This window comes from Panthera onca, chromosome B2, assembly GCF_046562875.1.
Source record: "Panthera onca isolate mPanOnc1 chromosome B2, mPanOnc1 haplotype 2, whole genome shotgun sequence".
Taxonomy (NCBI): domain Eukaryota; kingdom Metazoa; phylum Chordata; class Mammalia; order Carnivora; family Felidae; genus Panthera; species Panthera onca.
Genome location: NC_138343.1, coordinates 2031917 through 2054577, shown reverse-complemented (window position 1 = coordinate 2054577; position 22661 = coordinate 2031917). Strand labels below are relative to the sequence as shown.

The following is a 22661-nucleotide window of genomic DNA, read 5'->3' as shown; positions in this document are numbered from 1 at the left end:
ATTATCTATAAGGGGAAATATCTTCATCATTATTTCTCAATTTCACTATCTTAAAAACAACAACGACAATTAAACCAAAGCTGGAAAATATATACTCTGAAGGATACTTGCATGGCCTTATGCTGGAGAACACAGAAGCAGTCCCAAATTTAGGGGAGCATCCAACAAATTAATGACGTGGTTCTTCATTACATGCACTGAAACTTTATAAATGTGATTTGTGTCCTGGGGTACAGACACAAACCTATTCAGCCCATAAACAAGTAAAATAAAATGACCACAGGAGACAGTAATCTGCTCTTGTTGAATGAAGCTCTGAGAAGAGCATGTCTGGGAGAAACACGTCCCCAGTGTGCACTGTCACCCAGGAGACAGCGTCCCAAGTCCTGACATGCAGGTGAGCAGCTCATTTCAAAATTCCTGGTTGGTCACATCGACAGACTCCTCTAGATAGCAAGAAAGAACTGCTGACCTTTCCTTTTCTTGACCTGAGGCACCCACTGAATGTTTTTATTGGCCAAATTGGGCAATTAAGAATACCCATTCCATGGGGAATGGAACCTGTGCACTTATATTAAATTAATTTTTCAATACTGTGGAGATTCTGTTGTTGAGATTTGGTCTCTGCCCATACAACTTCCTGTGATCCTGCCATTTATAAGAACCTCTCTCATACGGATTCACTGATGTTTACCAAGGTGGAACCACCCTGAAGACTTCCATACTCCTCACACTGTCTGGGTTTCTCTTTAGTGCGAATTCTCCACTGCTGAATGATAAAGCTGGTGATTCCATGCAGGGCATGCCCACATTCATCCCGCTGACAAGATCTCCCTCCTGCGTAGACTCTCTGGTGCAGTCGGTCCTGACTTCGGGGTCAAGGTGTTCCCATTTCCTTCACGTACAGTTCGTTGAGGTTCTGTGCTGAATAAAGGCCTCCTCACAGTCACCACACCTATGCAGTCTCTCGTTTACGTGGATTCTCTGATGTAAAATAAGGCCACAATACATGAAAGCATGCCCACACTCCTAACACGGAGCACTTTTCCTTGTGGTGGGTCCCCTGGCAGGAAAGGAGGGACCCGCTACAAAGAAAAGCCTTTCCAAACCTGTTGCCCTCAAGGAGGTTCTCTGCGGCATCTGTATTCCCTGATGCTGAGTAAGGACTCACCAGTTACTAAAGCTGCTACTACACTGACCGCATAGATGTTGCAGTTCTAGAGAGATCCCACCACAGCATTTCACATCTGCAGAATTGGAAACAAGTCCTTATTTTTATTCTTAGTATAACCATCTAAAAAAACACATAGATAATTCAAATGTCAGTTGTCTCTTCTGCTGAGATAATGAGACTAAAAATGAAGAACAGTGACAAAGGTAAAACCCAGTTTTACTTAAAGTACACGCCTTTATGTATCTAAACTGTCATCTCAGGTTGGCAAAGTGCCCAAAAAGGCACGTGAGGTTCCACTTTGAGTGAGAAGAGACAGCTGGGCAGAAAGTTTGGAAGAGCAAGGAGGATTTTCCCACAAAATGTGACAAAGAACCAGGAAGGTATAATCAAAAAACTTAAGAAGAGATCAGTTTGAATCCAGACATAAAAAATAGAATATAATGAAATCAAGAGAAATTTTAATTTGTTAGGACTATTTAAAAGGATCATTTATACCAACTGAAATGTACCTAGGCCACTACTACAGACAAATAAATGCTCTACAAATATTGGTTGAGTGAATCAATGAATAGTGGGATATGACAAAAGTTAACTTGAAGCAACAGCTAGGTTTCAGTTATAAAATACACACTGTTTTGATATGGGAAAATGTTTCAAAATTACATACTATTTTGATATGGAAAAACTAAAGTGGGGAAAAATAATTTTTCCAGTAATGTTCAGGACTAAAACATAAGAAAGCAGCACTTTGAAGTAAAGTAGCTGAATAGGTCAAACCAAACAACAAAACTGCCCACAAATATAGCTGAGTTTCCACCTAAAGAACTGGGCAGACAACAAGGAGACAGGGGCAAGTTTTCAAGGGAAAGGACATGAACTAATGAGAGACCCAAAAAGCTTCTTTTCAAGGATCTCTTCTCTCTGCAGACACCCTTTCTCACTGGCTTTCTGTTTCAAAAGGCAATAATGATGAAAGTCAAACTAAAATTGGGTCTTAACAGGCTGCATGTGAAGCCTCGGATTCCGAAGTACTTTCTCTGCCATATCTTGTTCTATCCTTTAGCCTGAACCTTAGAGCCAATAGGATGAAGCTGGTCTTGGAAAACTGAACCCAACATCGGAAGTTTCCCGGTGTGCACAAATACCAGGGGGAATTAAAGCCCCGAGGGAGGCGCTGGGTTTTCGCTTCAGAGACATATGGTGGATCCTACAGTTCAGCTTTACTGCTTTCTGTGCCATTCCAGAAGGCTGTCACTAGTCAAGCTATAACATAAGCGATCATCCCGACCCTTTCCACCTGATGGCTTTCCCTCTAAGCTGTCTCCAACTTCTCTAGCACAAGTGATGCCTCTTCTCCACATTCTGGGTATTATCCCTGCCTAACTGTGCAGCTCCCTAGGTAGGTGTCAGGACCTACTTCAGCACCTGCTCCTTGGTCTGTTTCTGATCTCAGCACCTGCAAGTAAAGTTCTCTGAGTCTTCTGGCAGCCCCGGGGTGGGGGGGGCAGGCAGCTATCTTGGGTAGTAGCAACTTAAAAGTCTGAAGGAATATCCGTGACTTCTTTGTCAGCGTGGTCCCAGGCACAGCCCTCTCCCTCGGCCATCAGTCACGTTAGGGTCCTTCCCACAGGAGGAACGCCATTCTGGAATGAGAGCACTCAGGAGAAGATTCACTCCAGCTTGAGGTTCACGCTGGTTTTTCAGAAGTATTTCCTTGTAGTCGGTCTTCTTCCTGGGACACAAAATAAGATTGTTAACAAAACCTCTAAACTTTGTTAAGCTCTTTTTTTACTCAAGAACTCACTACTCAGACAATGCACTGAAAGAAAAAAGGAACTTTGTTAGGAAGCTAAATACATTAGAAGAGCGGGAGTGGCTTTGCAAATTATTAGCTAGCACCCTATGCTAAAATATTTTACTTCCTAAATATTAGTTAATAAAGCTTGAAAGACCATGACGCTCTTCCCTTCGGTTCTTCCCAGAGAATCCCAAATAAATGGTAAGAGGATAACATGAGAAATGAGAAAATAATAACAGCTAATATTTATTTAAAAGTGACTACAAATTTACTCATTTAATTAGACACTATTATAATTCCACTGACAGCTGAATGATACTGTGGCACAGAGGGATCAAATCGTTTGCCAAATCACATAACCGGGAAGTGGCTTCTAGTCGTGAGTCAGATCACCTACCCAGCCACTCTCAGTGTCCCACAGCCAAGGTATCCTAATACAATTCAAAACTCGGAGGCCATGCTTGACTTCCCCTGGAACGCTGAAGTCTGACCGAAGCCGCCCCCCGCCCCCGCAGTCCCAGATGCCGGGTCAGAGGCGGAGCCAGCCCGGCGCGCGCAGGTGCACCGCCCCCTCTCCCGATACAGGTGCGCGCCGAGGCCGGCGGAGCGCGCGCTTCCCGGTCAGCGGCGGGGCCCCAGCCGCGGCGCCGCCGGTCTCCTCTAGGAATCTGGAGGCTTTCTCCTCTCGGTGGTTGCCTGGCAGAGTCCCCGCCCCGCAGAGCATCCCGGCGGGGCCCACCTCCCGCCGCACGACCGAGCCAGAGCCGCCTTCCCCCACCCCCGAAGACGAAGGGCGCGAACCTGGGCCGCGTCATCTCCGGTAACCACGGGGAGGCCTGTCCCCACGGAGGACAGTGACTGCGGGACTGGGTGGCGCACCTGGCACCAGTCCTGGGGGAACTGCGCGCGGGGACGGGTGACCTCTGCGGCGGGCGCTCCCGGTGACCGAACACCGCCAACGGCCGTACAGCACCTCAGAGGCGCTAAGCGCCGTCCAGGTGCTTCGCGTGTAACCCACTCAGCCCACCTGACTGCCCCAGGAGATGGTGGTACTATTGCCATGTTCCCCAAGGGGAAAGTGAGACACAAGGCTAGTAAACCGCTTGCCCAAACTCACTCAGCTGGAATTTACAGTAAACTTCAAGCTGCCACTTTTAGCGGGTATGAAATGATGAGATACCTGCTCCTAAGTATCTCAGTGAAGTAGGCACACTGAAGCACTAGCTCAAAAAGTAAAATATGCGTATCAGGCTTAGAGAGGAACCAATAAACACCTAACCCTTGGTTGTTACCAGTTACTAGTTACCTTCTAGTACAGTTACCTAACTAGTACAGTTAGGTTACTGGTTACTAGTAACCTTCACTTAGAAAGCCCTTGGGACATCCAGGACCAGGCCTTTTAGGCTAAAGACCTACCCAAAGACCACCTTCAACTGAGACGGGCAGAAGACGAGCCTTGACTGAAGGGCTGATGGGCGTTCAGACCCATGGGTGAGAATCAATGGTTTCCATGAAATCAAGGGAAAACTCCTGGCTTTCAACGGTGGTCTTATGTGAGCTAAGGAGCTGAGCAACTGAGAAGCTGAAAATACTCATCACGGTTGGCTTTGTCAAAATCTTATTGTATGTATAAAACACACACAACACATTTTTATAAAATATATTCACACGTACTCTCCATATATTTACAGAAATACATGTGTAAAAAATGTGCAAGGACTCCTTACCAATTATACCCAGTATTTGGAATGGCAGGATCTACAGAAATTCCAATAAAAGGAACTGCTAGAGCAGCTGTGACAGAACTTTTCAGTGCCAAAGGATGGACGTTGAAAATAAAGGTTATCACATGATTATCACCAAGTTGAACACGCACTTGTTGCTCCAATTCTGGGCTGTGGGGACAGGACAGGCACCTCAAAGAACGACTTTATATAATAATGATGGGTTCTTTCATCTTAGAAGTGGTATTAGCTACATGGAAGAGATCCATTTGGGCTACTGGGTAGATCCAAAACGGGACAGCTTTCTGATGTGCATCAATGGAGACTGCCAAAAATCTCCTATTGTGTCAGAAAGGAGAGTGAATTTCAGCTCTAAGCCAGGAGGGGGATCCCTTTCTCTAAAGAGCCCATTTAAAAAAAAATTTTTTTTTTTTTAACGTTTATTTATTTTTGAGACAGAGAGAGACAGAGCATGAACGGGGGAGGGTCAGAGAGAGGGAGACACAGAATCGGAAACAGGCTCCGGGCTCTGAGCTGTCAGCACAGAGCCCGTCGCGGGGCTCGAACTCCCGGATCGCGAGATCATGACCTGAGCGGAAGTCAGCCGCTTAACCGACTGAGCCACCCAGGCGCCCCTGAAGAGCCCATTTTTAGTGGAAATGTCTCCTGTGGACACCCTCCTCATGAGGCAACAAGAATTAGGGCTCATGTTATGCTGACCAAACCTCATCCAAGAGTTGGTATGCAGAGAGGGTGGTGGTGGTATTATTAGCCTTGGGTGTTTGGACCCAGGACTCTGGGGTTTCTGAAGTATCTTCCAGAATAGTGACAGATTTTCCAGATAATTACTTGATTATGACTGCAACACAGGGTTCCTTCAACTGAACTAGACAAGGAAGCATGGGCTCTGGAACTGGGCCACTGGCCTTCCAATCTTGGCCCCACCACATTCTAACTTTGTGACCTGAGGCAGCTTCAACTCCTCCAATTCACGGCTAAAAATAAAACCATGTAAAGCACTTTAGTAATGCCTGGCCCTTAATAAGCTGTTAATGTTACATGTTACTAACAAACCCTTTTCTTGACTCCAAAAGATGGCCAATAAGGACTCTGACTCTAAGAGTTCTGGAACAGATCATCTATGGACTGTAACAGGAGGCTACTTCCATTCAGGGTACGGGAGTGCAGAGCTGCTCCACGTTCTGGTACCTTCGTGCCTCACCTCTGCCCTCAACACACAGCGGACATTTCTCAATTTGGAGCCCTGCTCAGTCCCACTTTTTCCGCATTAGCTTTATCTCATACCCAAAATTCCAGGAGCCTGTTCCTACAACTGAGGTTTCTTTTGGAGGAGGCCCATCTTTCTTCCCTTTGCAACCCCTATTACACCCCCTGGAGCTCCTGTTTGTCACGTTCCTTTCCATCCCGAGCCTCCTTCACTTTTCACTGCTTTAGCAATTTGAGTCTCCCCCAAACCCTACAGGAGCTTTTTGTCTTAAACACTGAATATCTTGTTTACCTTGAATCAACCAGAAAAGAGAAGCCAGTCAATCTCACTCTTATCCTTAATGTTATTTCCAAGCCACCGCTTCGCGATTCATCATTTGAGTGTCGCACCAATTGCTCAAGCTGGCTGTTACGTCACTACTCCGGACTGACATTATTTCTACCTTGGACTTGCTTCAGTGTCCTTTTTCCTTTCCGTCCTGCCACCTGTTGTTGATGGTTTCAAAATCTGCAAAGATAAGCTATTCAAACGACCCTAGAGCCTGTCTCTGTTCTACGTCTACCTTTTATTCAGAACGTCGTACTGTGGACTTCACTGTGAGGCATTCTCTGTGCACTGCACTCCCCCATTCTGTGTCTAACCTCGGTCACGTCCTCCACTTGCCCCTCAGGGTCTCCTACCCCTGTGTTGCCCATTTAGCTCCAATTGTTCTATTTTCTTATCCTGGATAGTTTGAGCCCCTTTGATGTCTACCTGGAAACGCCAGGTCACTCACCTTTTCTTGGTAGTGCAACTACATTTAAGCACAAGAAACAACCAGAACAAAACCCCCACCTTTATTTTTAACCAAGTTATGAACTGTATCCTATATGATAGGCATAGCCCACTCTTCTGGATCTTTGTCTAGGGTTCATTCATATTAAGCAAATAAAGGTGTTAGAGGCAAATGGAGGAACATGTCTGCCCTGAGAGGATGCGTTTAGCAGCAGCAGAAGGGCGGAACCCACAGATAACAGCACTGAGAGCCGAAAGCAAGTTTAAATTAAGAGTCGTGTTCCAGTGAGCAGTAAGATTAGAGGTTTGAGGTTACTATGAAGAGTAACTTCAGTCCGGATAACATGTCCAAAATCAGGCAAGGTGACAAGTATGGACAGCATCTGAAGGACATTCTCATTTGGGTTCTCATCTCTGAGCAACGTCCCCTCCAACAAAGAGCTTGCAAGAGTGAGAGACGCATGGCAGGGGAAGCTGGGAAGAGAACAGGAACACACCCGGCTGAGAGCCCCCAGCCTCACTCAGGGAAACAAACTCAGTTTTCTGGAGGTAAAAAAGGAGGTACCCAACCCCAGCTGCCTCGACGCCTTCTGTGTGCAGCTCCAATGTTGGTCTTAGGATATAACACCTCAAGGGTCCTCAACTTGAGAATGAGCCGTTTTTCAAATGCTCATTTGCTTTCCTCTATTGTGAACTCAGGATGTTTTCCCTCAGTCACGGAAATCCCAATCCCAAAAGCAAATCTGACACACAATGTACCTAAATTATAGTACTAATACCATTATTATTATTATTATTATTATATTATGAAAATGTGCTCACACTTAAAGCTTAGAAGCTAGAACGTATCAATTTCTCCAGGGACTTCTGGTTCCAGCCAGTGATGATACTGTGTTCAGTATGATGATGATACTGATGATACTGTGTACAGTGTGATATTGTGTTCAGTAGGGTGATGGATAGAGGGGCGAGAGATGGGGGCCGTTGGGAAAGGGGGGCAGAGTACATACAGGAGTGGGGAGGAAACAGGATAGACATGGCAGCTGGACAGAACGGCAGTTAGGAGTAAAGACGTTAACTACCCTCATTTCTCCCCTGTCCCTTGTGTGTCTCACCACTTCAGGCCCACTAAGGAGCTAGAGGTGTGGGGAGAAGAGGATCCTGGAGTTGTGTGGGATGATCTGGGGGAGGGGGCGTGGGGACAGTCCCAGAAGTTGTAGGGCCTGTTGCGGTGAGGTACAAAGAGAAGGAAATCAGAGGACATGTCAATGAAGATTAAAAATAATCTCTGTAAATAAAAAGATAAACCGGGTGCCTGGGCGGCTCAGTCAGTTAAGCATCTGACTCTGGATTTCAGCTCAGGTCATGATCCCAGGGCTGTGGATTCAAGCCCCTCCTCGGGCTCTGCACGGTCAGTGCAGAGTCCTCTCTCTCACTCCCTCTCCAAATAAACAAACATTAAAAGGAAAAAAAAGAAAAGATAAACTGAGCAGGAGCCACGTGTGCGTGCCTGTTGTCCACGACTGAGTCACAGGCCCTCATCTGCAACAGAACTGCTTACTCAGTGATACGGGAGTCCGGTCAACTAGCTTTTGGTTGATGTTTTTGCATAAGCCTCAAGGGATAGAGTCACCAATCTTTGGCTCTTTTATGTGCTCAAGAAGGTATACAAACCAAAAAATTGTAAACCAGTTTTGAAGAGCAACTATTAGGGAATTCAGAACATAAGCTGGGAAAAAAGAGAGGTTAGGAGCAAACCAGAACACCAGCACTCTCCCCTAACTAACACACAGCCTTGTGCTCTAGTGCCTCACAATGTTAGGTCAGTCTCCGATTTCCTTAAGACTTAAGTTGGAAGAGGTGGAAAGGCCATCCCGAAGCCCCTGATGCTGGATGGCTAATTTCCCTGTTCACTCCTGTCCTTCAGAGCTTTCCCCAAGCTAAGAATCTGCAGTGGCCTGTGTTTAGCGGCCCGTGTTCACGCTTCCCCACCTCACAGGCGACCATGAAGGCAGCTGCGATTCAATGCAGTGTTCCTCGAATTTTAGAATCAGGTGACTGTGGAGCTTGGAGAATGGGGATTCTCGGCCCCCGCCCCAGACTTCACGAAGCAGGATGTGAGGGGGTCGCAGGCATCTTAACCAAACTCCACAGGGGACTCTGACGTGCACTGAAGGGGAGAACCGCGAGAGCAAGGGACAGGACAAGTCAGAGACCTACTGCCGGCCCCTCCCTGTGACACTGTAGCTAGGTCACCCTCTCCAGAAGCAGGCGTACCCTCACTTTTAAAACAGAGAAGGATTTTAATTTACAGGCAGATCTTAGGAATTAAGAAAAGTGCTTTGTGCCTTTTGTAAGAGGCACCGTCCGCGCCCTCCCAGCCCAGCCCAAGCCATTCCCAGGGTATCTCCGCCACCGCCCACCTGAACAGATGCCCCACCTCAGGCTGCCACTGGCGCCACAAGCCCTGAGCGTCCTCGCCTCCCCCTACGTGGGCTTTACCCTGGTTTCCACCCCGCCTTCCAAATCTGCCCACTGAACCCCGATCTTCAATACAATCTTGGCTGGCCCGCTCAGGCATTGGTGATCCGTCCTTCAGGACGGACAGCACTGGCCGCCAGCCGCCACCCGCCACCTCACGGACACGCGGCTCAGATCACTTCTGCCGTCCTGCAGTCCGATCTAAGCTCACACGTGACCTGACGGACCCCAGGCTCCACCGTAAACTGGCGAGAAGAGGACTTTCGTGTTACGCTCTTTGTCCTACACACCAGCTGACGTCACGCGCGGCACACGGCGAACCCTTTACAAGACGTCTGAGGTGTCCTTGTAGCAACGGTGACTGCCGTTGGAATCACTCCCCAGCTAGTATTCCTCTCCAGCCTGTACTCTGGGACACAGCGTCCCCGTGGTCATCCCAGAAACAGACTCCTCCCCTTCGCGGACAGTCCGCTGCTGCCTGCGAGCTGAGGGCTGCCTGAACGACTCCCCACACTCATTAGAGGGAGCACGTCTACTATGGATTCTCTGGTGTTTGCTAAGATCTGACCTCTGCCTGAAGGCTTTGCCGCACTGGTCACATCGGTAGGGTTTCTCCCCAGTGTGGATCCTGTGATGCTGAATGAGGCTGGTGATGCCTCGGAAGGCGTTCCCACAGTCGTCACACTTGTACGGCCTCTCTCCGGTGTGGGTTCTCTGGTGTTCCGTGAGAACTGATCTCTGAGTGAAGGCCTTCTCACACTTATCACACTTGTAAGGTCTCTCTCCAGTGTGAACTCGCTGATGTTCTACAAGGCTCGTCCTCTGAATAAATGCTTTTGCACATACGTCACACTTGTAAGGTTTCTCCCCAGTGTGGATTCTCTGATGCTGCACAAGGCCACTCTGACTGAAGGATTTCCCACACTCCTTACACTGATGGCACTTTTCTTTGTGGTGGATCTCCTGGTGGGAAACCAGGGAGGAGTTATAAACGAAGGCTTTCCCGCACTCGCTGCACTCATAGGGCTTTGCCCCAGTGTGAACTCCTTGGTGTTGAGTGAGTACTGAACGCCGACTAAAACTTTTATTGCACTGAGCACAACGGTATGGTTTGTCTCTCGTGTGGATCTTGAGATGGTGAAAGAGGCCCGCTTTCTGGCTAAAGGCTTTGCCGCATTCGTTACAGTGGTAGTGTTTCTCTCCTGTGTGGAGCCTCTGATGTTGGTTAAGAGCTGACCAGCGGCCAAAGGCTTTGCCACACTCATTACATTTATATGGTTTCTCTCCGGTGTGTATTATTTTGTGCCGAATCAGCACCGTTCTCCCACGGAAAGTTTTCCCACATTCCTCACATTTGTAGGGCCTGTCTCCAGTGTGGACCCTCTGATGTTCTAAGAGGTTCGAGTGCTGACTGAAGGCTTTTCCACACTCCTCGCACTCATGAGGTTTTTCTCCTGGACAGACCCTCTGCTGTTCAGTCAGACGGAGTCTGTTCTCATCACCCGCAGACTGTTCACCTTCCCTGGAGCGTCCAGAAGACTCTTCTGTTTCTGCTTCGGATCCGTAAGCTTCTCTGCACCTAGCCGACTGGGACATGTCACTTTCAAATCCGCTACACGTATTGCCCTGCGGTGCTGCTTCTTCAGACACTTCTTGCTTTAGAGTTAAATTCCTGTACTTATTTCCAGTCTCAACACCTGAAACTGCAATGGATCACAGTTACTAGTTTGCACCTCATTAGACAACATATTCACCTCATCAGACACTCATTGTTCAGGTGAAAAACATATTAAGAACCCAGAGTCTCTGCAGGACTGTACAATGGTATTAAAACATACAACAGACCTAATACATAAAACACTCCAAAAATTGTTATGGAAAACACCAATAATCCAATAAAAACTGGGGAAAGGAAAAGTTGTTTCCAGGAAAGGAAATACAATAGCTCTTAAAGATGCCCACCTCAAAATAAGGGAAAAGCAAATTTGAGTATTGAGGTACAATTTGCACCCATCACCTCCACCCATCAGTAGAACACCGTTCATGCAATGGGTATACATCGCCAGTGGGAGTGTAAACTGACCCGGGCTTCATACAGACCAACTTGCCAACGTCCATCAAAATGACAACTGTATTTAACCTTGGGGCTAGAATTCCACACATGGGAATTTATACTGAAGTACTCACACACGCTCACCACAGCACTACCTGTTAGAGCAAATCACTGGGGACAACTGGGGAATGGACAAGTTGTGTGGTTCATCCATACATTAAAAAATTTTTTGGGGGCGCCTGGGTGGCGCAGTCGGTTAAGCGTCTCACGGTCTGTGAGTTCGAGCCCCGCGTCAGGCTCTGGGCTGATGGCTCGGAGCCTGGAGCCTGTTTCCGATTCTGTGTCTCCCTCTCTCTGCCCCTCCCCCGTTCATGCTCTGTCTCTCTCTGTCCCAAAAATAAATAAACGTTGAAAAAAACAAAAAAAAATTAAAAAAAAAAAAAAATTTTTTTTTTTAACATTTATTTTTGAGAGACAGAGAGAGACAGAGAGAGACAGAGCATGAGCCGGGGAGGGGCAGAGAGAGAAAGAAGGAGACACAGAATCTGAAGCAGGCTGCAGGCTCTGAGCAAGCTGTCAGCACAGAGCCTGACGCAGGGCTCGAACCCACAAACCATAAGATCATGACCTGAGCCGAAGTCGGATGTTCAACTGACTAAGCCACCCAGGCACCCCCATCCGTACATTTTAATATTAAGGTGCCGTTAGGAAATAAAAAATATGGGGCGCCTGGGTGGCGTCCGTCTGACTCTTGATTTCGGCTCAGGTCATGATCTCACGGTTGTAAGATAGAGTCCAGAGTCGGGCTTTGCTCTGAGTGTAGAGCCTGCTTGGGACTCTCTCCCCTGCTGCCCTTCCCCCACTCATGTGCGTGCATGCATGCTCTATTTAAAATTTTTTTTAGGGGCGCCTGGGTGGCTTAGTCGGTTAAGTGTCTGACTTCGGCTCAGGTCACGATCTCACTGTCCGTGAGTTTGAGCCCCGCGTCGGGCTCTGTGCTGACAGCTCAGAGCCTGGAGCCCGTTTCAGATTCTGTGTCTCCCTCTGTCTGCCCCTCCGCTGCTTGCACTCTGTCTCTCGCAATGTCTCAAAAAATAAACATTAAAAAAAAAATAATAAATAAATAAAAAAAATAAAAATTTTTTTAAAAACGCAAACCTTTACCATCTTAGTAATAAAGAGAAGAAAATGTATTTGCTTGAATGTGGAAAAACGTATACATATAAAAAGATCTCTAGAGAAGCACATACAAGAAACAGAACAGTGACAACTCATCTCAGGGCAGGGAGAAGACCAGATGGCCGAGGGAATGAGTGGAAGGAAAACTTGTCACTGGGTAACTTTAAATTTTTATCTTTTAACTATATGAATTTTTACCTATTTTTAAAAATTAAAAGTAGAGAACACAGAGATAAGGAATATGGGGTCTTTCGCACATTCACCAACTTAACATTCCGCCACATTTGCTGTGTTCCTCCTTCTCCTAAGAGTACACATATAGATGCTTTCTCCTGAACCATCTGAAAACTGCAGACATCCTGGGCCAAAACCTGGTTACTGAAGGCAGGAGGACAGTAGCACCATCTGACAGGATAAAGGCCAGAAATAGCAGGGAAGTCAGTATGAAGGAAAGTAACTATCAGAAGGACTCAATTAAGCGATCTCATAAAATACTGCAGGAGTGGAGAACAAAATATTAACATGAAGAGAAAACGAGAGTTGAAGCGTGACAAACCGAACCAGCTGAGAGTCCGTGCACGAGAGGTCTTCCTGACTGTGACGAGGAGAAACGGTACACGGAACTAAAGAGGCCCCAGGTCCTGTGCCTGCCTGTCTTCCCTTCCTGCCAAGCTGCTCCGTCTTCCTTACCTTGTTCCTCCGGCTGGGCTCCAGGTCCTGGAGATTCATACTTCAGCCGGGCAACCCCGGATGGGAGGGACATGCCGGGCTCCCGTCCTGTTCCCACAAGGGCCGTCTCCTGCAAGAGCGTGTCCTGTTGCTCAGTGTGGACAGGGACACGGTGGCCACATTCATCCTGCCAACAGGAAACAACGGTATAGGATCCGATCCGAGGCAGTGACACCCGGCTCTCCGGCACCTGCACTTCTTTCCAGACATCAGCCTGCTGTAACGCGCCTCATTCTTCAAGGCCTGTATACAAGCCATCTCCTCCAGGAACCCCGCCCTTCTGTTCTGAACCGCTAAAAAATGCTGCCTGTGCCACTGTCATGTCTTTGTCTTATGCTCAAAGTGGAGATGTGAGAGGAAGAAAACAGGAAGGAGAGAAGGAAGAGAAGGTAAAGGGAAGCAACGAGCACAAGAAAAGAACTTGGGGGGGGGGCGCCTGGGTGGCTCAGTCGGTTAAGCGGCCGACTTCGGCCCAGGTCACGATCTTGCAGTACGTGAGTTCGAGCCCCGCGTCAGGCTCTGTGCTGACAGCTCAGAGCCTGGAGCCTGTTTCAGATTCTGTGTCTCCCTCTCTCTGACCCTCCCCCATTCATGCTCTGTCTCTCTCAGTCTCAAAAATAAATAAACATTAAAAAAATTTAAAAAAAAAAAGAAAAAAAAAAAAAAAAAAAAGAACTTGGGGGAAATTAAAACAGAAGAGAAAAAGAAGAAAAGGACGGGGTAAGTGAAGAGAAATGATGGAGAAACGAGGCAAAAAGGCAGAGGGAACAAAGGAGAAAGAGGGAGGAAAGACAGGGGATGGGAGGAGGAAGCTGTTCCCTACAGTCTCTGCTCTTCTGAGGCTCCTCCCCCACTTCCTTCCAGGAGATGACCTTGTTCTCTCCTTGTCCAAGGTCATGGTCACATCAGAGATCACCCACTCTTTTCTTCATCACCCCACATACACTTACTCCCTTCCACTTAGAGGAAGAGGACTTTGCTTCATCAAGGCCCGTACCTTGTAACCTCAACTCTTGCCTTCAACCCCATTCCTTCCTGCACCTCTGACCTCTGCTCCCTAAACTCACTCACTCTGGCTTCCACTCCTCCACGGAATCACTCCCTCTTGTATTTAAAAATAAATCGTATTTCCCCAGCGTGGTATGAAAGGCAGCGATTCGGGGGCCACTTAGTTGCTTCTTGGTTCAGGAGCTCCATGTCCCTGGGTGGTTTCTCAGACCGTGCATGACTCAGACTATGCATGAGGCACATTGCGGGGGCACCGGCATACAACAGACCCTCAAGTTACCCCTCAATCCTGCAACAGCTACATTCTGGGAGTAAGAAATCACCACACGCTGCCTCTACTTCCAACACAGCTTCGTTCTGTAACTTCTGACCCCAGAATAAGAGCCAAAGTCAGTAGGATGCTCTCAGAGGCGGACAGAAAAAGGTTTTCAGACCTCAAATTTGGAAGGAGAAAAAGGCCGGTACAGTGAGCTGTGCCTTCCTTCTGTCCCTGGATCTCTGGTGAGGCCTCAGAAATCAGGATGAAATTCCATCAGCCACCCCCAGCATGCTTTGAGGGAAAGGGCAGTACAAAGACAACATGTTTAAAACCAAATTACTTCTGCCCACACTTGGGAGTGCCAGTCTTTCTTCTGGTTCTCTTCCCATCTCCCTGGCCACTCCCTCTCAGTTTCCACCGTCCTGTCGATTCTTTTGTCCCACAGCTTTAAATATCACCCATATTATGACAAGCTCCAATTTTGTTATTTCCAGCACACATCCCTCTGCTGAGTGGAGTTGCTTGCCCAACTTTTCCAATTGGGTTCTAAGAGGAATCTACAATTCAACACATCCAAAACCTAGTAACTCTAGATTCCCGCCCCTACTCCAAACCTTCTTCTTTCCCCGCCTTTATCATCTCCTTGAATGACAAACCCATGTGACACGATGCGATGTTCAAACAAACCCCCTCAAGATCCAACTGCATCTCGCTGCTTCCACTGCTACTGTCACAGTTCAAGCCACTGGTACCTCCTGCCTGGATTAGTGCTGATTGGGCTTCCCGGCTTCGACCTTTGACCCTGGGCCTCCAGCACTCCCACCACGAACCCTAATCTAGGACTCTTCCAACAGAGCGGCTGGAGTGATTATTTTTAAAATTTAGGTCATAGGGCGCCTAGGTGGCTCAGTCGGTTAAGCGTCCGACTTCGGCTCAGGGTCATAATCTCACGGTTCGTGGGTTCGAGCCCCGCGTCGGGCTCTGTGCCGACAGCTGGGAGCCTGGAGCCTGCTTCGGATTCTGTGTCTCCCTCTCCCTCTGCCCTCGTCCTCCTCATGCTCTTTCTCTCAAAAATAAATAAACATTAAAAAAATAAAAATAAATAAATAACATTTAGGTCAGATTAAACCTCTCTTCTGTTCAAAACCCTCCAATGACTTTCCATCTCAGAATAAAATCCAAAGTCCTTATAATGGCCTGTAAGTGCCCCCATGATTTGATCTCGTTATAACTACCTGATTTCATCTCCTATATCTCTACCACGATAAGCACATTCTCACCTGCCCACTATTTCCTCTGGCTGAGTGTCCTCAGCCTAGGTGACTGCACAGCCTGACCTCTGCTCTAAATGTCACCCCATCTGGAAGGCCTTCCCTCACCAGTCTGTCAAAAATCGCACAGTCTCTGCTTCATTCACTGTTTACCTTTTTTCCGCTTCATTGCTGTTTTCATATAGGATTTATCTCCACCTGGCACCACCTGGTTACTACTCTCATTAGACTAGAATCTGTTTACAAGACAGAGGCAACTTCTGTGCTTTGTGCACTGCTGCGTTTCCAGTGCCTAGAATGGTGCCTGGTGCATATTAAACATTCAATAAATGTCTTCTGAACGAATGAACTTTCCCCCAATCCACCATCCCTGATAGCCTTGAACTCTGTTAGGAGCACCTCAATTACACTAGTCTCTCAAGCTTGAAATCCCCCACGCTTAGCCTAGAATCGATGGCTCCGTAGAGAGTTTTCCCTTTTTTATCCATCTAATCTATCATCGTTTCCAATTAATACTTACCTAAGACATGCCTCATCCTTCATAGCCTCACTGTCTTGACTCTACTTCAAACTCAGATCTTCAAACTCTGCCACATGTTCCTCCCCCTTGCCAATGCTGGGTTGCACTTCTTGCTTTATTACTTCCCTGTTTTATACTCTTCATACCAAGACTTCTGAGTCTTGATTCTATTGACACGTTGGGTCAGAAAAATCCCTGTTATAAGACGCCATCCTATACGTTATAAGATATTCCAAAACATCCTTACCCTTTAGCCACTCGATGCCAATAGCACCTCCCCCCACTATGACAACCAAAAATGTGCCAAGACATCACCAAATGCCCTTTAGGGCAGAAAATTGCCATTGGTTGAGAACTACTGTCTTTTATCAATGTTGGAACAAAATAGAACAGAATTCTACATAATTTGGTTAGATCCTGGCGTTAGAGAAGTTCACTTACAGAGAAAAGGTTAGAAGCTTGTGTCCTACAGAACAGACTCTACACTCCACAGGTGATACTCAAGGTCCTGGACTCTGTTCTCAACCCTTCTACTCACTACCCATGTGTCGGACCTACCTGGGCTCTACTACTCCAGGAATCTCGTCCCTGCTCTCTGAACCTTCCTCTCTGCTCTGACCTCACATTCCTCCAAGATGGTGACCTTGATTTCTCCATCTTTTAATCCTTTAATGGATGCAGAGCAGTGGATATACCTGCAAGACCTTATTTCTTAATTACTTGTGTCCTGCAACAGAAGCGATGTCCCTTCCAAGAGACTGCTGCGCACCCCGTTACGCTCACTTAACATTTTCTCTTAGAAATCTTATTTCTAAAGAAGACATCCAGATGGCTGACACGTGAAAAAATGCTCCACATCACTCATCATCAAAACCACAATGAGATACCACCTGACACCTGTCAGAATGGCTAACAGTAACAGTAATGCTAGTCAGGCAACAACAGATGTTGGCGAGGATGTGGAGAAAGAGGAACCCTTTTGCGCTGCTGGTGGGAATGCAAGCTGGTGCAGCCACTCTGGAAAACAGTATGGAGGTTCCTCAAAAAATTAAAAGTAGAGGGGCGCCTGGGTGGCTCAGTCGGTTAAGCGGCCGACTTCGGCTCAGGTCACGATCTCGCACTCTGAGTTCGAGCCCCGTGTCGGGCTCTGTGCTGACAGCTCAGAGCCTGGAGCCTGTTTCAGATTCTGGGTCTCCCTCTCTCTCTGACCCTCCCCCGTTCATGCTCTGTCTCTCCCTGTCTCAAAAATAAATAAACGTTAAAAAAAATAAAAAATAAAAAAAAAAAATAAATTAAAAGTAGAACTACCCTACGACCCAGCACTGCACTACTAGGTATTTACCAAGGGATACAGGTGGGCTGTTTCAAAGGGACACATGCACCCCCATGTTTATAGCAGCACTATCGACAATAGCCAAAGTATGGAAAGAGCCCAGATGTCCATCAACAGATGAATGGATAAAGAAGATATGGTATATATGTGTGTGTGTGTGTGTGTGTGTATACACAACGGAGTATCACTCGGCAATCAAAAAGAATGAAATCTTGACATTTGCAACTACGTGGATGGAACTGGAGGGTATTATGCTAAGCGAAATTAGTTACAGAAAGACAAGTATCATATGACTTCACTCATATGAGGAATTTAAGATACAAAACAGATGAATATAAGGGAAGGGAAGCAAAAATAATATAACAACAGGGAAGGGGACATAACAGAAGAGACTCATAAATATGGAGAACAAACTGAGGGTTATGAGAGGGGTTGTGGGAGGGGGGAGGGGCTAAATGGGTAAGGGGCACTAAGGAATCTACTCCTGAAATCATTGTTGCACTATATGCTAACTTGGATGTAAATTAAAAAAATAATAATGAAATAAATCTTGTTTCTAATGTTTCTGAGTAGCATTTCATCAACTGGAAACCATAAGCTCACTACAGAAATACAGGATCCTCCCATAAAAAAGATATAAATAAGTTAGGACTACATTAACCAAATTTCCATGACTTGGTGGAATAATGCTGTCCTTCGCTCTGGCCTACAAATCCGTAACTTACCTTATCTCAGTCACAAACCATCTCTCACTTTCTCACCTGCTCTCCAGGCTCGTCCAGCTCCCGTTCCAGATCCTCCAGCACGGTCACCACCTCGTCCCCGCTCTCCGGGTGCTGTCCCCGCACCCAGGCCTGGAGCTCCTCGGGCAGGATGGTCAGGAACTGCTCCAGCACCAGCAGCTCCAGGATCTGCTCCTTGGTGTGCGTTTCTGGGCTCAGCCACTGGCGGCACAGCTCGCGGAGCCGGCGCAGCGCCTCGCGGGGTCCAGGCGTCTCCTGGTAGCAGAAGTGTCTGAAGTACTGTCGGAAGACCTCCCTGCTGTGGGTGTTGTTCTTCCGCAGGTTCTGATCCCGTCTGGTGGTATTCCTGTACTCCTCCTCCTCCTCCACCTTTACTTCCAGAAGCGCACCCGGTTCCTCGTGGGCCGGCGCAGCCCAGGCCGACGCCATCGCGGCCGTGCAGAAGCTCTAGCGGTGCTTCCAGCAAGGGTGGACCTGAGGGACAAGCCGTCGCTTTTAACACAAGCTACACCATAAGCGAAAACTGCAAATTCTAACAATTTACTTCTGCGCTTTGCAAGCCACCCCCAGGGTAATTCACGACACTCACGGAAACTGAACACGAAAGACTTAAGAACACATTAAAGAGAAAGATTCAGTAAAAGGTGCTAAGGGTTTAAGGACTTCACAAAGGCAACACTTCCATTTAGCCCTAGAATAAAGGACGACCAAATGGAACACAACCAACGTTCAGAGCAAACAAGTAATAATAAAACACTGAGACGGCCTCTTTTAACGGGCAGGCGTGTGGCGGAAACCACGAAACCGGCGCGGCAGCCCCGCAGCAGGTGAAAGGGCGGCGGACGCCGCTCCCGAAGGCTGCCCCCCGCCCCTGCGGCTTCTCGGGCCGGCGGGGAAGGGCAGGGGAGAGCAGCAGCGCGCTCACCTGCAGCTCCCGAGGCCGGCAGCCGGGTCCCTCCCGGGGAGACCACGGGTCACGCGGTCCAAGCCGCCGGGAGCCCGAACAGCCCACAGCGCCCCACAAAGGCCGGAAGCGAGCCGGGCGGGAGCGCGCGCACTTCCGCTCCAGCCTCAGGAAGGGGCGGGCACTCGCCGGGCGGATCCCGCGCTGCCCCACGAGGTCGCGAGAGTGGGCCCGGTGGGCGCGAGCGCACTTCCGCTACAGCCGGAGGCCCCACGGGTCGCGGCAGGTGGCCGGGGAGCTGACTGATGTTGCAGGTCTCGGCCCTGCCGGTCCCGCCCGCCGTCCCCGCTGCCCCGCCCCACGGTGAGCGAGGCCTGGCACACCTGGAATCGGTGCCACTTTGTCATGTGTGTAATTCATTTTATAGATTTTTAGCGTCAACTTGCCAGTGTTTTGTTGGGGACTTGGCGTCTCTGCTCGTGGGACATCTTGGCCCGTCGTCTTCCCTTCTGTGACTTCGTCCGATTCTGTAGGCTCCGCCGCGTGGGTGCCAGCCCCAGGCACGACCTGCGCGCTGCGGGTCTCGTCACCGGTGCAAGTGCCAGGAGAAAGCACCTGCGCGTCGAGGGGCAAGACACGGGAAGCCGAGGAGCAGAGTTCCTGTCTCGTACACGCGGGAAACCCAGGGATGTAGGGGCACAGAATAGACGTTAGTTTATTACTAACATTTGGACAATTTATAAACCAGGTGATTCCAACATTTAAAAAATGCCGTCTCCTGTGATATTTTGATAAGCCTTCTAACTACTTCTAAAACGAAAAGAGAAAAATTCACTCAAATGGTGAAACTGTAATGTCAGATCACTTTGTTACTTTGTACATAAAAAATGAGCATAGATACACTTGATTAGCTCAGAGTCATGCTGGGTGTCTTTAGGGAAGTTAAAAAGGAGGCAAGAAAGGAGAAAAAAAATTAATTATATAGAGAATCCAAAAACAACTTTATTATTTTTTCCCCAGGCTTTATATCTGGGTGGATAAGGGTATTTTGGAAAATTAAAGATGACTACAAATTCTTCCGTGCTTTTCCTGTTTAGCTGTGGAGTCTATGTCATTTCCCCTTGAGTCTTGAGTGGGCTTGAGGACAGCTCAAATAAAATACAGCAAAACTGATGCTGTTTTAGTTTCCCAGCCTGAGCCCTTAAGGACAGCAGCAGCTTTCACTGTTTTTTGGAACAATTGCTCCTGGAGTCCTGAGCCACCACAGAAAGAGTCCGATGGCCCTACTGCAAAGATCACATAAGGAGGCCCCAAGACCGTCCTTCTAGCTGTTCTCGCCCCAAGGCACTGGGCATGGCAGTGCAGCTTGGATTTTCCAACAAACCCAGCTGCCAGATAAACACCACCAAGTGCCACTGTAAGATGCCACACGAAATGGAAGAAATTTCGAGCTGAGACCTCACCAAATTCCTGGCCAGAAATCTCATGGGATGGTTATTCCAAGCAACTGTTTCATTTTTTTGTTTGCTTGTTTAAGTTTATTTACTTTGAGAAAGCATGAGCAGAGTTGAAGCAGGGAAGGAGGGAGGGAGACAGAGAACCCAAGCAGGCTCCGCACAGTCAGCCCAGAGTCTGATGTGGGGCTTGAACTCACAAACTGTGAGATCATGACCTGAGCCAAAATCAAGAGTCAGATGCTTAACCCACTGAGCCACCCAGGCGCTCCCAACTATATTCTTAAGTGCCTGTAGAAGCAAAAGTAAATCTAGAGGAAGGTAACATCATTCAGAACCTTTCAGAACCTCAGCTTTTTTTCACACGTAGTGTGACTCTTGATCTTGGGGTCCTGAGTTTGAGCTCTACACTGGGGGTAGAGATTACTTTTAAAAAATTTTAAAAACTGAAAAAAAAATTTTTTTTCTTTGTATACAGTATGTGATGCATATAACATACAAAATATGTGTTCAACTCTTCAGGTTATGAGCAAGTCTTCTGGTCAATAGTAGGCTCTTGATGATTAAGTGTTTGGGGGTCAAGTTATACTGAGATTTTTGTATAGGGGATCAATACCCCTAACTGCATGTTGTCCAAGGGTCAACTGTACTATACTCAAGAGTAGGAAAAGATCATTGTTTATGGTGGTCGCAATGAATAACCTGATCATCTTTCTCCTGTAGAATTCAAAATCAATAAAGAGAATCCTAACAATTTCCCTGAACCTAATGCAATGTAAAATGATGGTTTTTGTTTTTCTTTGTGACTCTAGGATTGCTTCATTTTTATTACCTGCCTTTTCTGGGCATTTGAGTTTGCTTATTCTCCCTTGAACACTAACTTGGGTCTTTTCTGTTTTCCTAATACAAATCAATACACCTCTTTTTGAAAAAAAGATGCACCTGGGGCTCCTGGGTGGCTCAGTCAGTTGAGTGTCCAAACTCTTGGTTTCAGCTCAGGTCATGATCTCACGGTTCGTGAGTTCAATCCCCATATTGGGCTCCCTGCTGACTGTGGAGCCTGCTTGGGATCCTCTCTTGCCACTTCCCTGCTCATGTGTGCACACTCTTTCTCTCAAAATAAAATAAAAAAAAATAAACTTTAAAAAATAAATAAAGATGCATCTTTCTTGTCTGGAGTCTTAACTGGGGGCTACGTCATACATCATACCCTAGATAGGAACGGAAGGCGCAAGAACTCACCATGTCATCATTAAAAAGATGCTGAACAAGTTTTTTGACTTGGCAAATCATAACTGCAGCATTTAAAATAATTAACCATCTAATAACATTCCTATTTGTATTTTATACATAACTTAAATTTTCACTAAAATAATTTAACAGTCCAAGCTTTTGTAAGAACTGTATTTAAGAACTAATTAAAACATCTGGAAATCTGAACTGGTGGTCCATAAGCAGCCCTTTGAATCACTAAAATAATGTAGCTGCTTGAGGAGACTTAAAAAAAATTATTTTTTCAATGTTTATTTTTGAAAAAGAGTGCAAGTTGGGGAGGGGCAGACAGAGAGACACAGAATCTGAAGCAGGATCCAGGCTCTGAGTTGTCAGCACAGAGCTGGACACAGGGCTCAAACTCACGAACTGCGAGATCACGACCTGAGCTGAAGCTGGATATTCAACTGACTGAACCACCCAGGCACCTTGCTTGAGGAGTCGGTTAAGGAAAAGTAAATGGCTTGTTCTGTTGAATCTGACAAGGTTTTGAGGGACATTCTGAAAGGCCAGTTCCCATCAAAGACCACCCAGAGGTCTGGTATGGAGAAATTCTGCCTTGCTGATTTCAGATGCTGGACACTTTAAGAGTTTGTTTTGTTTTGTTTACAGAGAGTGAGCAAGCGCCAAGCAAGGCAGATGGGCAAGAGAATCTTGAGCAGGCTCCATGCCGAGTGTAGAGCCTGACATCGGCCTCGATATCACAACCCCAAGATCATGACCTGAGCTGAAATACAGACACTTAACTGAGCCACCC

The 22661-nt window shown here is 47.3% G+C and overlaps 1 protein-coding gene across 2 annotated transcripts; it reads right to left on the bottom strand.

The window, feature by feature from the left end:
* Positions 1-1610: 1610 nt before the first annotated feature.
* On the bottom strand, positions 1611-19311 carry LOC132666551 (uncharacterized). Of its 2 annotated transcripts, XM_081795676.1 has the most exons (5): positions 19200-19311; positions 18293-18748; positions 13102-13267; positions 9748-10882; positions 1611-2906 (listed from the first exon to the last, which is right to left on the bottom strand). In XM_081795676.1, the coding sequence occupies exons 2-5, from the start codon at positions 18701-18703 to the stop codon at positions 2741-2743; spliced, it is 1878 nt and encodes a 625-aa protein (XP_081651802.1). In that variant the 5' UTR covers positions 18704-18748; positions 19200-19311; the 3' UTR covers positions 1611-2740. The 2 variants fall into 2 exon arrangements, with proteins under 2 accessions (XP_081651802.1, XP_078302614.2); XM_078446488.2 differs by lacking the exon at positions 1611-2906 and having other exon boundaries at positions 7653-10882.
* Between the last annotated feature and the right edge of the window lie 3350 nt (positions 19312-22661).

Excerpts from the sequence above, each read along its gene's own strand:
- LOC132666551 (XM_078446488.2), bottom strand. The coding sequence starts at position 18,703 with ATGGCGTCGGCCTGGGCTGCGCCGGCCCACGAGGAACCGGGTGCGCTT. Across the intron at positions 13,268-18,292 it reads TGGACGAGCCTGGAGAGCAG|GATGAATGTGGCCACCGTGT; the intron begins GTGAGAAAGTGA and ends TCCTGTTGGCAG. Across the intron at positions 10,883-13,101 it reads AGCCCAGCCGGAGGAACAAG|TTTCAGGTGTTGAGACTGGA; the intron begins GTAAGGAAGACG and ends GATCCATTGCAG.